The 16,021-nt window shown below is 48.2% G+C and overlaps 1 protein-coding gene across 3 annotated transcripts in view; it reads right to left on the bottom strand.

Moving 5' to 3' along the window:
* The window catches only part of PTCH1 (patched 1), a 72,732-nt gene that overhangs the window by 48,996 nt on the left and 7,715 nt on the right, over nucleotides 1-16,021 (bottom strand). Inside the window, exons 1-2 of one of the 3 annotated variants that reach the window (XM_047830095.1) lie at nucleotides 15,310-15,542; nucleotides 13,467-13,659 (exon numbers count right to left, since the gene is read on the bottom strand). In XM_047830095.1, the coding sequence (XP_047686051.1) occupies nucleotides 13,467-13,659; nucleotides 15,310-15,507 (391 nt within the window). In that variant the 5' untranslated portion in view covers nucleotides 15,508-15,542. Of the gene's footprint in view, nucleotides 1-13,466; nucleotides 13,660-14,345; nucleotides 14,564-15,309; nucleotides 15,543-16,021 lie in introns of those variants that run through there. The other 2 variants (XM_047830097.1, XM_047830096.1) reach the window with 2 other exon arrangements.

The raw sequence follows: 16,021 nt of genomic DNA, 5'->3' as shown, positions 1-16,021 counted from the left end.
AGGAAAATGGGGTCTGTGTATATGCAAGCGGAGCATTTGCATTTGATTAATCCCATGAATTATCTAACAGCCTCTAGAGAGATTTTTTTTTCTTCCCCTTTAGTTACTTCAGGTCCTTCTTTCAATGTTGCGATTAGTTATTGTGAGGGTGAAAAACTACAAATCTCCAAAGGGTGTAACTGCAAAATTATTAGCACCAGCTCGTTTTCTAAATTGAAAAAAATGAAGATTCCGTAATTTGGGCAATTGGCTGAAAACTCCTGAGCTGTGAGTTTTAGTCAGTCTTCCAGCCATCTCTTTTATTCATGACTAGCCAACTGCTGCTTAAGCTTCAGGGCTGTTTTTCTCCTCGTGGGATTGTGCCCTTGGGTGTTGCCATGGGAAAATGCTAGAATCAGATAGCCCAAAGAGAATTTGCCTTCATGAAGTGAGCCCAGTGAGTGAAAACCACAAAAACAAGACAAGAGCAGGACACATCCCCACACCTCCCCAGGGACAGCTTGAGGGGGGTGGTGGTGGTGAGGAGGGCGGAACGTGGTAGAAGGGGTAGCAGGCCTGAGCATGTGCCCACCACAAGCCCCCACACCAGCTGTTTGTGGTGCCATCTGTTACCGCCCAGGCTGCTTCTCTGAATGGCTTTCCCTGGAGCTGCCCGCTCACCCTGTCGGACATGATCAGGTCAGCCCAGCACTGTGCCCACACCGGACCTGCTGCCTGCCACAGCTCCCCCCACCTGGTATTCTCTCCAGGGCCAGCAGCTCCCAAGATCACACTGCATCTGTTAGGAGACCCATTCTTCTTTGGTCACTTGCTGCTGTGGCAAATGAGGGCTGCGGTCAACCCCCCCCCCCCCGCCCCCTCAAAGACAGGCCGAGTGAAGCCACAGCCTGTGGACTCAAGAATGTTCCTGGCTTCCGGCAGGCTGGAACGGGATGGAGATCTGCTCTATCCCTAACTGCACACTTGCCCCACTGGGAACTGTCCCAGGCGCTACCAAGATTCACCTGAGTGCTCCAGTCTATAAGCAAGTAGATGCAAACTCAAGTCCTGTCCTTTTGCAGGAGCTGAGCAAGCCTGGGAGGGTTCGACACAGAGCAGCATGCTCAGAGGCAAAGCTGGACCAAGAAGCAGAACCCAGGGACCAAAGACAGTGTTGTTATCAAGTTTTAAGTCCTTAGTTAAGGCCTCCTAAATTCTTCACTCAAAAAATAAAAACAGAACACAACACAACCACGACAAAAGCCAAGTGCCTGCCCGGGCTGCGGGCTCTCTACCCCAGCATTCGGGCTGCTGCATAACATTAACCCCAGCTCCCTTCTCTGAGCTTCTGTGGGGCTGACATCACCTCTCTGCTCTCAACAGTCTTCTTGCCATTATCCGGCCTGGGCCTCTTGGCACTGGCCTCCTACTTGAGCACGCACAGGGGAGAAGACAATGTGAGTCCCCACCTCCACAGGCAGGCTCCCAGGGCCCTGAGGAACATCACGCTGGCCTGCTTTATCTCCCACACCCTCCCTGGGGGCCACTTTCATGATTTTGTTGCCATCAGGATTAGCTGGATTAGGGACTGATGCATAAGGACCCCCTGGTGCCTCGAGGAAGTTTCATCACCAGGTCAGCATGGTGTGAACTATATTCTGTCACCACCACTGCTCCTTATAGCCACCAACTGAAAAAAAGGGGAGGGGACAGCAGAGAAAATGCATGAACTCGTCACAGCCATAAATTCCTCCATCATGCATTCCCAAGGGTGTGAACCATTCAAGACTGTCCTCCTTTCCAGCAAGAGCCCTACTGATTCTTTTCTTATCTATAAAGGATGTCCTGGGTCTGATAGTGGCAGTGAAGTGGTGAGCAGAGCTGCCTCAGAAAAACAACACAAAGGAACTTCTAGTCCTTTGCTAAAACCAGTCAAGCAATTTGGGAAGAGAGTCTTGCTGTTGGAACCTTATATTACAGTCCTATCCCATGGGGTGGGGGTGGGGGAGGTAGGGGTGTTCCCATTTAATTTGAAGGAAAACAATGTGGGCAGGAGGGGGGGGGGCGGTCAGCAAGAGGATGGAAAGAAACAGAACAACTCTTAACGCCTTGTAAAAATTCAGTGACTGAAACTTTTCCTCCCAGAAAAATCACTTGGTCCTTGTACCTCCCCAAACCCGCATCCTGGCTGCCGCTTACGTGCACCCTGCATGAAGTAAACACGATTTGTAGAGAAAGCAACGGGATTTCTGCAAGTGTGTGCAAGGGTGTGTGTATGTGTGTGTTTTATAGAACAGTCCTTCTTGCACAGAACTGGGCTGTTCCATCAAAGCCGTATCTGTTATATTTCTGTCTTTCTCTTCTGTTTGGCGTATTCACCAACAAGAGAAAAGGAGGTAAGCTTTGGCGGCCCTGACCTGCAGCTGGAACACAATACTTTCGCACAGCCCTGCCGACCCCTGACATAAATTTTACACCGCAGCTGGCATTTACACACTCAGCATTACCATATGTATAGCTGCTCGGTGCTAATTATGCTAATCACCTGTCTAACTCGCTGCTGCGAAAAATGGTTGTATTTAGCAGTCCAGTGCCTACCAATGCAGCTTACTGTGTGGCTGAAATGTACATTCAGACGGCCCTGAATGGCAAGATTTTTCCACGTTGCTGGCTACATTCAGGCCTCAGAAAAATTTATTCAAGTCAACTGGTTTCGGTCCGCAACAAAAAAGTTACGAGAAAAAAGTGAGTGTGTTCTTGCCCTAACATTCTGGATCTGCTTGCAAGCAAAATGATAAATCAATTGGTGTGGGAAACAAAAAGGGAGAGAGATTTCTTTTGGGAGCCATGTGAAACTGTAGCCTATTTAAAAAAAAAAAAACAGAAAAAAAAAGGGTCATCCTATTCCCCAAATCTCTAGAAAGAGCAGTTAATAGATATTTAGCCCTAATCCCAATTCTCTCAAATTGCAAGCTTTGTTTGCAATTAAGCAACATATTAAATGTGCAATTTTTTTTTTCTGGATCATGTGCAGCCTAAAATGATGGCATCATATTTATCATTTTTAAACTTAGTGCAACAATGTATGAACCTCATGGAGAAAAGTCAGGTAAGAGAAGAAATAATTTCTTAGGCAGCTAGGGAAAATTCTTTTGTTATTCTCTTAGAATGCTTTTATTTCAAAAGACACTGTGTGATATTTATGTCTATTTTGTGAAATTTCCTGGTTTCCCCACTAAAGGAGCAAAGGAAATCAGGGAATGGGGGTGGGGAGATGGGAGAGTTCAAAACAGAAAAAAAAAAAAGTGCTGGAGGGAGGTGGGGGGAGAGCCAGAGTCAAGAAGCCTACATTTTCCTGCATCTCAAAACGCCTGTTTCCCATCCCTGTTTCTAAAAGCAATTTTCTCAGATCACTCTACAGAATGGATTTCTAAAATCAGGATAATATTATCGCAGGTTGCAAGTTGTTTTAACAACTCCCCAAATTCAAACTGAAACCCCATTTCCTCCTAACTCCCAAAATACCTTCATATTAATGTTTAAACATCCTAAAGTTAGTAAGTCTAAGGACTGCTTAGTATTAGATTATTTGGATGTACAGCTAATGCCTAGGCGTTCCAATTTCCTTGGGTTGCCCGAAGCACTGTAAAACAAGTTCTACTTGGAGGGGTGGCTCAAAGCGTCCAGTTACTTTCTTACCTCCAAATGAACATCATTAGTAGCTGCTTTACTGAAATCTAGGAACTGGGAGCAAACTGGAAGGCCATTTATTCTGCAACATAGATCTTGGGCTACCCCTCCCCCCAGCGCTACAAAACACCAGAGAAGCTTTGTGATACCTCTCAGGTTTACACACAGAAGGTGCACCAAGCCAGGAGGCTTTCTTATACACGGGAGAGGGGGGTGAAAGAAGCTGGTCTTTCCCTGCCTTACTTCACTCACCTTTCAATTGAGCTCACAGCAGATGAAAAGGGTGATGCTCACAGATGCTGCTATGAAAACAACAGCTTCGTTCCTATCAGCCCCTCCCCATTTGGTCCAACATTTTATAAACTTATCTGACCCAATGAAGCAACATTATCCAAGCCACATCGTGCTCTCTTTGGCATCCCAATTCAAGCTGCTTTTCTTTGCCAGTAAAAAGTATTAATTCATCTAAGTTTTTGTACTTCCAAATCTTGACTCTGCAGCCAAAAACACAAACAACACGACCACAACTGTGCCACTGCAGAGGGCTTACCTCTCTTTCCCTCTCAATGTCTCGTTCTTCTTTAATAGGAGATGGACCACCCTGCCTCATGGCACAGAGCACTGTTTACATTGCAGTACTTGACTGTGTAATACATCTGGCATTTTTGGGCAGGATTCCTGAGCTAGGGGCCAGAAGCCCTTAAGCAATGATTTAAGGGGAAAAAAATCATGCACACTGACTTAACAAAGCCTACTTCCAGTTCCTTTTGCTTGCTTTTGTACGTGTTTCATCAATAACTGAAAACTATGTTGGCTGATAAATTGGGGAAATCTACTGCTTCTTTTCATTTATCCTAACGAGAATAAATCAAGCTTGTGCTGTGGTACGGAGACTTGCTTCTCACTAGCCTCACCTTCATAGCCAGTGGTGTTCTGGGACCCACATGCAGTGTGGACTATCTGGGTCATCTCACAACTGGGTTTCTAGAAATAGGGCCCTACATCCACATTATAAATCTCCCCAACAACTAACTTGTCACTCATGAGCAGGTGCCTTACTGCCCACAAACGACACAGTTTCCCTAACACATGACAGCTGTTTTTCCAGCTATGCTCTGAACCCAAATACAACAAAATAGTCAGAGTCTTGAAAGGTTGTGGACAGGATGCATCTTTCCTAAAAATCTCTATGACAGTCAAGCAGTTTCCCAATGCAGCATTCTACTGTTTTGGAAGATGAAATTTGTGTCAAACCTAAAGATACATACATGTAGGGAAACAAACGGCCATTTAAAGAAAAACACAATCCTAAATCCAGTTTAAGAGAAACAAATGCAATAAATAGGTCTTATGATGAAGGGCCCAAACTAAAGTTCTAAAGCAAAGAACAAGTAATAAAAGTGCTTATATCCTGATGACCCTGATGGTACCTGTGTAGTCAGGGAAGCTTCCCACTAAGAAAATCCCAGGGAGCTTTCTCCGTATGAACTGCTGGAAGTGCCTTCATGAGCAAAACCCTCTGCTCTCTGGGACCTCTCATGTGGGATGGACCATCTAATGCTGCAGAGTCGGCCAAAGTTTGGATAAGGAAATCTGTTCTCTTCCATCTATGCCCAAGCACCATGTTCCTTTTGCCTTTGGTGAGAGTTCCATCCATGCAAAGCCTGAAGTATGGTGCCTGGATTGGAATGTATTGGCTTACATTTCACTTACCATCTCAAGAAATGCTAAGGGGCCCAATTCTTCATACTCCATACAACACATTAAACACATGGGACCAAGACTTATTTAACACTCCATTTGTCAATGAATTCTAAGGCACTTCAAAAGTCCATAGGATGCCATGACTCTTCAACAGGGGAAGTACATCTTCTGCTGACAAGACCCAATCAGAGAGTGAGGTCCGGGTACCACCCGTTACCAAGACAAGAACCTCAAGGATGCAAATGGCAGCTTGGGATTTGGTTATCTCCCACAGCTGGTTTGAAATAATACATGTTCTAATTCCCTCCTGTCAGTTTGTGATTAACCAGATTTACTACCATTTCAGATTTCACACTAGTAACTCCAGAGATCTACTGGGAAGAAATGATTAGGACAGTTTAGGAGTCTGTGGGGGGAAAGAAGGGTGGGAGGGAGCAAAGGGGGGTTGGGAGAAGAGGTTCTGGGAGCCAGTGAGGGGCAAAGGAAATAGTGTTATAATAACAGAATCACACAGGTATGGCGATTATTTAGGGATGTCTTTTTTTCAAAATAGTATCACACTAGTGCTGAGTCAAATACTATACTTCTGCAAAACGGCCCCTATTAGATATGGTGTCCTTTAAAGTAAGTTTAGGGGCACCTGGGTGGCTCAGTCAGTTAAGCGGCCAACTTCAGCTCAGGTCATGATGTCACGGTTTGTGAGTTCGAGCCCCATGTCAGGCTCTTTGCTGACAGCTTGGAGACCGCTAAGGATTGTCTCCCTCCCTCTCTCTGCCCCTCCCCCACTTGCACTTGGTCTCTCTCTCTCTCTCTCTCTCTCAAAAATAAATAAAACATTTAAATTTTTTTTAAGTATTTTAAAAACATTTCCATATTTGTTTTAAAAGCCAAAAAGACTTTTAAAATCAAACCCCCCTCCACTTCCCCCCCCCCCTCATAAAATAGGAGTACTTTTCTGGGGCTAAATCTGGGTGAACAGCTGGCATGGAGCTGGGTGGGGGGTGGTAAACCATGAAAGCAGCCCCTTCCGCTGCACAATTGTGACCCCCCAACACGAGAAGAAGGGCAGACAAGTTACAGCTTGGCCTGAGTGGACAGAGCTCTGGGGGTCATGGGGAGGTCAGCTTTGAAGGAGAAATCCCAATGAAATATAAACACAGCATTGTGGAAACCAGACAAATCTCCCATAGCTTGTCCAGCCAGCGTTAATCTCGCCATCAGCTGTGGTGCATAATCCAAACAAACGGATCCGGCGGTTCGTACATCTGGAAGCTGTCATCTTCTGGAGCCTCCAAGCGGCGGTCCGTGGATCTGAAACACCCCATTGCCCAACCTGGCTTCTACACTCCTTGGCAGGGTCAAGAGTGGCAGGCAGTAAAGAGATGCGGAAGATTCCCAGGGTCAGCTGCCCTGGGGAGAAGGCACCTGAGGCTATTTGGTATTTTAAAGCAATTATTGTTGGATGTAAATTTTTCAGCTATTTTTCTCCTGATGTAAAAGAAAAACCACAATTCCTTGCACCTGTTATGTGTGCGCCTGCTACTGCAATCTAATCAATACCTAGCTAATAAACATATTCTTAATTTTTCAAAGTGCTTAGGGGACCAAGGAGAATACGCAGCATTTCATTAGGTCTTGTGTCCCTTGTTCCTTGTGAAATGCACCCAAACTGACAGCCCTGCAGAGCAGAAACTGGCAGTAAAATCAGAGCTCATATTGCCCATATGGGCTCAAGGTCTCAGCCCCTCACTATCCCTTTGGTTCTGCTGCAAAAGGACACCCGGGGAAAAGCGGTTTGTCATAGGAACATCTGGAGGAGAGCTAGACCACCGAAGAGCTAATGTACTGAGCGGGCTTCCAAAAGGAGCTCTTATTTCAATATGAACTAAGTTTAGTGGTGTCTTTTCCTGCTTTTTACAAAGTCACCTTCATGCTAAATAAAACCTTCATCCTACGTTTCTTGAAATGCAACAAGGTCTGTCTTCAAAATTAAGTTACCTGAAGAAAATCTATTCTAATATAAAGCTTTCTCTTCCTTGCATAGCTGGCCCCCACCCACACAGTGTCTTCCCTGCCTCCCTCCCTCTGTCAACTTGTCATGCATTTTATTTGATATTTAATGTAATTCTAAGAAAAACAAAAAACTTAAATTATTAGCATAAAAAATTAGTTACCTAGATCAGTAAATATGGAGATGGGGACGGGACATTATCTTAAAGAAAAAAAAAATTCCTTTGCATGTAAGACAATGTATTTGCAGCCACAATGTCATCATAATAAAAGCCCTCCATTTGCACAGCATGAGTCTTCCAATTGGAATCTATTATCTAAACCAGTGCTTCTCAATTGGGGTGATTTTGTGCAGCTCCCCCCCCCCCCCCCCCGCCACATTTGGCAACGACTGGAAACATCTTTGGTTGTCACAACTGGGAGGCTGCTACTGGCATCTAGTGGGTAGAGTTCAGAGATGCTGCTAAACATCCTGGGGTGCTTAGGGCAGCCCCCATAACACAGAATTATCCAGAAAAATGTCAAGAGTGAGAAAACTTGCTCTAAACTTAAAGAAAGGATGGTGAAGCTCATTTATCTCCTACAACTGCCTGAGTTCAAGCCAAGAACAATGAAACCATCATACCAGCAAGAAACAAACTTGAGAGCACTTATAAGCATCAAGCAGGCATTAAGAACATCTTTTAAATTTTCCTTAACAACAAAAAAAATCAGAGTCACAACTTGTGCCTTCTTCCTTTGATGTTAATAACCAAACACAACGCAATATGGATTCATTTCAAGGCTGTTATAACCCTTTGCAGTAAAGGATGCCAGGGGCTGGGCAAAGCTTGAGGGGAAAACAAATCTCAAAGAGATAAATGAATGTTCTGCCACTGGAGAGTTGTGACAACAAACTTGCATCTGAGAGAGGGTTGGAGTGCGGGGTAGTAGCTATTAAGGGAGACAGGAAGATATGGGTGCTAAGCAAAAAAGGAAAAGCCAACAGAGAAATGGGCAAGATTAAAAATAAAGTATTTCCCTTCTGTGCCCAGAGAGAAATCCAGCTGAAGCACTCCAGTCCCGGGGAGGGCACTAGAGGCCAAATATGCTAGTACAGATAATGAGACAGGCAAAGAATGACTAAAAGGAAGAGCTGGTAGCCCCTCAGCCGAATGCCCTGCACACAGCAGAAACCATTCTGCCATGCAGCTGGGCCTTCCAGGCCCCAAGGCTCCCCGCCTCAGACAGGATGTCCCAACTGGAGTCAAGCACTGGGAGTTCTCCTGGAGGCCACACCCCCAGCCTCTGAGCCTTTGCAGGAGCTGTTCCTCTGTTCTGGAATGCCCCAGCAGCACCCCCACCTCTCCAGCCCCTGTGCCTGGCTCAGACCCCTGTCAGGGCTGTCCTGGGAGGCATCCCTGCCCTAGTGCCAGTGGTCTATGTGCCTGCTGGGTGGAGGTCCTGAGGGCAGGGACTGTGGCCTTTCACTAACATCTCTCTGGAGCTTCATGCAATGCGTGGCACAGAGCAGGCATGGAGAACATGTGCTGAATATTTTTATTTATTTAAAAAGTTAAAAAAAATTTTAAAAATAAATATTGACAGAGAGAGACAGAGCATGTGCGGGGGAGAGGCAGAGAGAGAGGGAGACACAGAATCCGAAACAGGCTCCAGGCTCTGAGTTGTCAGCACAGAGCCTGATTTGGAGCTCGAACTCACAGACTGTGAGATCACGACCTGAGCCGAAGTTGGGCACTCAACCAACTGAGCCACCCAGGCATCCCTAAAAAAATTTTTTTAAAATCTTTGTTTATTTGGGGGGGGGGGGGAGAGGAGCGACAGAGAGACGGAGACACAAAATCTGAGGCAGGCTCCAGGCTCTGAGCTGTCAGCACAGAGTCCAATGCAGGGCTCACAAGCGGTGAGATCATGACCTGAGCCAAAGTTAGACTCTCAACTGTCTGAGCCACCCAGGTGCCCCAAATATTTTTATTTTTAAATAACAATTAGTCTCTCCCGGACCTTGCCACCACTGGCATGTGCTTCAGTAACAGCAGATGTCCACAACATCATTCCACATATTCTTTTCCTAAACCTCATGACTCTATTCACAAGTGAGCTAAATTTGGTATTTCTGACTTGCAAATACTCTAACCCTGAGACCTAAGCTAACATCTAATGTATGTTGAGTTTCTTAAAAGAAACTGGTTGCTGTTACAATGATGACAGCAATCGTTGTACGAACATTTTAACAAGAGACTCAAAAAATTCTTATCACCAATGAGATAAAAATAGGACAGAATCTTACTTATCTAGCTTATATTGGTCTGCACATTGTGGCCAATGTATTCAAACTGTCCTTATAAAGCCACATTTCCCCAGCATGTTAAAAGCATGAAAGTCAAATCAGTGATGTAGCCTATCAAGTGGATCCCTTTAATTTGCCGGCAATATTAAAAAGATAACAATTATCTTGGCAGATACAAAGATAGATGTAGTAAGTCTATGTGTACACACAGATACAAATATAAGTGGAGATATATGAACAACACAGGTTTGAACTGTGCAGGTCTACTTATATGCAGATTTTTTGGGGATATAAATACCATATCTATATATTTTCTTCCTCTTGACTTTTGTAATAACATTTTCTTTTCTCTAACTTATTTTATTGTAAGAATACAGTAAATGATGTGTGTAACATTCAAAATATGTGTTGATTGACTATTTATGTTATTAGTAAGGCTTCCAGTCAACACAAGCTGTTAGTAGTTAAGTTTTTGGATAGTCAAAGTTATACATGGATTTTTAATTGTGGAGGGGTTGGCGCACCTAACCCCACATATTGTGCAGGAATCACCTGGTATATAATATGTATTCGTGTGTAGGTATGTAGATATATGTATCTCTAGTTGCCTTTGTATATTTATCTATGTAGTGTGTGTGGTAGGTCATATTTTTAAATATCACAAGGGAAATAGCATTTTTCCAAGCTGTCCCTCAGCATTCCCCTCCCCTTAAAATCTCTTATGCTTTCTCAGTCTGTTGCTTTTTAACTAGGGAAATACGCAATCTCTATTCATTTGGTTTATTTAGAGTAGTAAGCACCCATGTTTATGTTCAGAACATTTACAGTCTCCATTAAGAAAACAACCATCTAACAGACTTCTTGTGCTGATAGTGATGAAGAATTTATCAAAGAGATTAAAGTACAAATTAACCTAAATTCTGAGTTGCTGCTCATTTTAATCTGCTACAGTGTAGGACAGCAGGAAATTCCAACTCCTGAAAACAAATGCTTACACTATTTATTGCTGATATGAACACCAAGCTCACTACATCATAAACAAGTCCTCCTCACTGTTACCTCTTCTTTGAATTTATGTTAAAATTATAAGATGGTATGGTGGCCTCATGGGATCCCTGGTGGGGTTTACTCGCATTTATGAAACTATTGCTTCTTCTACCGGGAAGAATCTAATACCCAATGAATGAATGAATGAATGAGTGATGACAAATCAACAAATCAAGAGGCCAAGTTGACTTAAATCATTAGTAGGCAAAGTGGACATTTTGCCATTGTAAAATGGAACAAGAATTCAGCTATTACATGCAGAAATACCACATACACTATCATGTTATAAAAATAAATATAATAAATAGATGGCTACTTTATTGAGTTGTAAGGCATGTGATAATAGATAATAAACAGTAATGGCAGTTACTCAACAAGTGATAGCATTAAGTAAAATAACATTTGCTTAAAGAAATTGTGAGCCACGCTGAAAATACCAAAACTCAGAGGCCCAAAGTTGGCAAACTGAGTCCTGAGTGTCTGAGGTATCACTCCTTAATACTCTCTCACTAAGCGGCAGCTCAGGGAGACTGCCCCTAATCATGTTCCTCCTTCTTTCAGGACTTGAAGTGTGTAATGCAGAAACACAGTTGCTTCCAGAAATATACAATGTTAAGAAAATAAATTGCATCACTTCTCTTTACATGTATTAAAGGTCTACCTAAAAGTCTTGCTCAAAACAGCAAAAAATTATCTTTTGTCATCATCACTGATACTTAGCAAATTCATTGGTCTTAGTGGTGCAGTGTGAACATATGGACAGAGCTGGGAGGCCCCTCTGCTCATCCCTTGTTTCGTCCAGCTCCCCACAGCCTAGCCAATCACATCATTTCTGAACTACAGCCCTGCGCTCCAGGGCACACATGAGCCATGGCACCCTATTCCCACTACACTAGGGGCCTCCACTCGCTTGGGCTTTGCTTGACCCCCTTTCTGAGCTCTTGTGCAGAACTCCCTCTCTCCTTCTCTCTCTCTCTCCAGGTCACCCTAATTTGCCTCACTTCCGCAGAAGCTTTTTTTCCCCATTTGACTTTCATGGCCCACTTCAACCGTGAGCTCAAATTTACTGCAAGCCCATTCAACTCTAGTATTTTGTAAGTGAGTGGATTTGTGCACAGAGAGTGTCTCACAGACTTCAGTGACCCTTACAGTACCTAACACGTGCTGGGGACATTATTGGTGCTCAGTAAGCTTGGTGTTAAGATATCATAGGTGTTCAATAAAACCCTTCTTTTATCTACCAATGATGCTGAAGTGCTCAACTGAGGTAAATTACCCCATGGATTCAATCCAAAGAATACTTTTGTATTAATTATCAAGCTACTTAAAGCAAGAATGTTTTCTGGCCTTAATTATTTGGACTATTATTTTAATTGTCACTTCTCAATTAAAGACTCCACCATATGCTTGCAACACAGAGAGCTGAATCTTCATAAACAAGGCATAGTTAACAAAATATTCTCCAAGGTTAGTTCTCAGCATCCTAAAAGGAATCATTCACGTAATTACACATATAACTCTTAGGCTTCCAAATTTTGGGTTAGGTAGCTTTCCCTAGGAATGCTCAAGATATTGTTTTGAAAAATCTGCATAATTACCTCAATCCTTCCTTCCCATCCTATTGTCAGAGATATCCAAGGCAGTGTTTAGGGGTTAAATGTTTCCAAATAGCAAATCTGTTACTTTCCAGAAAATAATTAAAAAACAACCACCAATAACATCCCCCCCCCACCCGAAACAAAAAAGCCGTGCGACCAAAAGAATGTAAAATGTTTCGGCGGGGGGGGGGGGGGGGGGGAAGATCTATTTTAAATTTGCAACTGCTTAAAAAAAAACACTTCGAGAACCCCCAAATTGAGGAATGTGTATAAAACACTGGCAGAAAGCCTTGGAGAGCTCCCGCGTGGCCCCGCCCTCCAAACCCGCGTTCTTAAAACTCATTTCTTTCAGCCTGCAAAACGCACCCTTGCCCCCAAATCATACCATTTAAAAAGCCCCCACCCGCGAGGAAACATTAATCTACTTTGCAAACATGCGTTCCAGTCTATGCTTTACTGCTTTTTTTTTCAACTCCTTTCCTCCCCACCCCCACTTTTTTTTTTTGTACCTTGAGACAAATGTTTTTTTCCCCCAGAGTTGAAAGCTGTCCAAAAACAGGACCACACACGCCGCCGCCTCCGCAGGCCCGCGCTGCGCCCGCCCCCCGCCCTCCGCGGCGCGGCGGCCACGGCCGCCGGGGGCGCGCGCACTCCCTCCAGCCGGAGGGGTGGCCTCTCTCTGCCCCCCCCTTCTTTCTCTTTGGACGTGGTGGGTGGGGGTGGGGGAGGGAAGGACGCCGAGGAAGAGAGCCAGGAGCCGAGAGGCCTTCCTCCGACCGCGTCTCCGGCGCGGCGGAGGCGAGCAGCGGCGGCGGCAGGCCCCAGGGGTCCCCGGCCGCGCGGAGTGGTCCGTCCCGTGGAGGGGCCTGGCGCCCCCGCCGGCCCGCCCTCGCCACTCTCTCCCACAACACCTAGCAAAGCGCAGCGTCCCGAGTAGATTACAGCGCGGCCTTTGTCGGGCGGGCCTGGCTCCCAGCCAGGCGCCCAAACAATAAACAATTCCCCCTGGTGCGGGCAGGGGGTTCTCGCTCGCCACAGAAAGGCTCTAGGTGTACGCTGGCAAATATCTTTATCAGTTGGAAGGAGGACGGGAAGGGGGCCTGGGCTGGGGGACGAGAGGGCGCTGCGGCGGGCGCTAGGTCTCTTACCTTCCACCCACAGCTCTTCCACGTTGGTCTCGAGATTAGCTGCCTTTAATCCCACAGCGAAGGCCCCAAATATGAGGAGGCCCACAACCAAGAACTTGCCGCAGTTTTTTTGAATGTAACAACCCAGTTTAAACAAGAGTCTCTGAAACTTCGCTCTCAGCCACAGCGGCGCTTTCCGGCCAGTAGCTTTCCCCTGAGGATGAAGCAGAAGGGAGGAGTGAGCGCCGGGGAGTCGCGGCCCGCGCGCCCACGCCCGCTTGCGCGCACCCGCCCGCGGATCCCGCGACATCCGTGGGTGGGGGGTGCCCTCGGGACTGGAACCCAGGCTGGCCCCGGGTAAGGCGAGCGGCGTGGGGGGCGCCTGGACATAAATCAAAGTGGGGCTGCAGCGTGGGAGCTGCACCTTGGCGACAGCAGGGGCAACCCCCCGCTCGACCCGCGCAACATCCCCGAAGGTGTCTTGGGGGCGTTGGGGAGAAGGGCTGCAAGAACAGGGGGAAGGGAAGCCGAGGCAGAGAGGAGAGAAGTCACTCATCACAGGCAATATTCACCCCGGAGCCGGGAAGGGAGGGGCTGCTCAATGTCTGCGATGGAGTCCACCATTTAAGAACCAGCAAACCAAGGGTCCCTTCCCCGCAAGTCAAGCCCCATCTTTTACCCCTCTCGGGGTGCCCCGGCAGGGATGGGGGCTGGGGGACGAGCGCGCTCTGGGAACAATGTATTGCGGGCTCCCCGAGCCTGACCCCCGCCCCGCGTGGTAGTAAGTGGGGATCCACGTGGTGAGCGCGGCCGCCGGAGCTCACTCGCGACGCATTTCCATAGCGTTGGGAGACGCTGTGTGAGCTGAATTAGGAAGTGGGGCAGCCATCTGCAACTTACGACAACATTTGTGATCGGAAGAGGGCAGCCACATGGATCTTTCCCTCCTCTCCCTTCCCATCTGGTTAAACGTAAAAAGTAGCCAAGTGCACAGGGTAAGGGCCCAGGCCGGCGCAGGCTGGGGTCCTGGCTGGGCGCTGGCTGCTCCCGGCGGCGGCGTTTCCCCGGCGCTGGCCGCTGCCCCGGCGGGCCCCCGTCTGGGTGCTCGCCTTCCCTGGATTCCACACATTTCAGCGAGCCTCGTAAACACAATGAACCCGGCCGCTTGGCAGACAAGTACCGCGGATTTAAGGTGGCAATTTGTTTACAACTTTCCCTTTCCCCTCAGGCTCTAAGAAGAGGCGGCTCAAAAACTAAAAAGGAAGAGGGGAGATGCCCTCTTCCAAGGATAATTTTTAAGGGGGTAGAGATCTCATGTTCAACAAAAGCAAAACCGGCTGCCAAAAGAGGAAACCACCTTTATTTCGGCTCCCTCCCCCCCCTTCCTCTCTCCGCCTCTCTCCACTCCGCCTCCCCCTCCAAGATGTTAAGAAATGTGGCAGCATTACAGGGGTTTAGGTTGCAAATAGGGGCAGGGGCGCGGGAGCAGGGGGCTACGGGGCTAGGGGCACTGGGCTGTGCCGCGCTGAGGCCGCCCTCGAGGTGGTCCTCTGTGGACCGCTTTCCAGTGCTCCGGAAAAGGCTTGCCGGGGAGGGCGCGTGCACACACACACACACACACACACACACACACACACACACACACACCCTCCACCCCCTGCGGACCTCAGACAGCCCTTTCCTCCTAGGACCGGAGGGAGGGTTTGAATTTTTCAATCCCCACTTGTCTGCTTCTTTTCCTGGAGGTGTGTGTGTGTGTGTGTGTGTGTGTGTGTGTGTGTGTGTGTGTGTGTGTCGGGGGCGATCCCAAAGAGGAAGAGGAGGGAAGAGAGAGTGGGAGGAGAGGAGAGAGTCTGAAATGCACCTTGGAAATCTGCTCCAGAGCGAAGGCGGCGTCGCAGTAGCTGGGCCGGTGCAGATAGTCCCGGTCCAGCGCGGCGTTGCGGCGCAGCCCCCCGGTCCGTCTGCGCCTCCCGCCGCCGGCCGGCCGGCCCGGGGCCCCGCTGCAGCTGCCGCCGCCGCCGCGATCCTGGGGCTCCGCGGCATTACCAGCCGAGGCCATGTTGCCGCCGCCGCCGCCGCCGCCGCCGCCGCCGCGGGAACCGAGGCTTCCCGGGCGGCCCGGCGCGCTGCTGCCGCCGCCGCTGCGGGCTCCCGGCGCGCCCGGGCGCTCGGCTGGCGAGGACGCTGCTGGCCGCCGGCTGTTCGGGCTGGGGTTGACAGACCTGCTGCTGCTGCTGTTGCCGCTGCTGCTCACACGGCGGGCGCTGCTGCCGCTGCGGCCGCAGCCGCTGCCGGGGAGTCAGACCCTGCGCCATCCATTGCCACATTGCGCGGGGGTCCCGAGGTCCCTGCGGCCGCCGCTGCCCACATCCAGTTCTCGGGAAGGCGAGAGCCGGCGCGCGGAGCCAGCCTGTCCTTCGGGCGCTCGCGCGGAGCTCCTCGCGGTCCCCAACTCCCCCTACCCGCCCCCCGCCCCGCGCCGCGACCCCTTCACTGCAGAAAGCGCCAGCAAATCCCCGCCGCTCCCGCCGGCCTCGCAGTCTCCCTCGGCGCCTCCCGGGTCGCCCGAGCGG

Source organism: Prionailurus viverrinus, chromosome D4 (assembly GCF_022837055.1).
Source record: "Prionailurus viverrinus isolate Anna chromosome D4, UM_Priviv_1.0, whole genome shotgun sequence".
Lineage (NCBI taxonomy): Eukaryota > Metazoa > Chordata > Mammalia > Carnivora > Felidae > Prionailurus > Prionailurus viverrinus.
The sequence above is the reverse complement of the archived record's forward strand: the minus strand, read 5'-3'. Positions and strand labels throughout refer to the sequence as shown.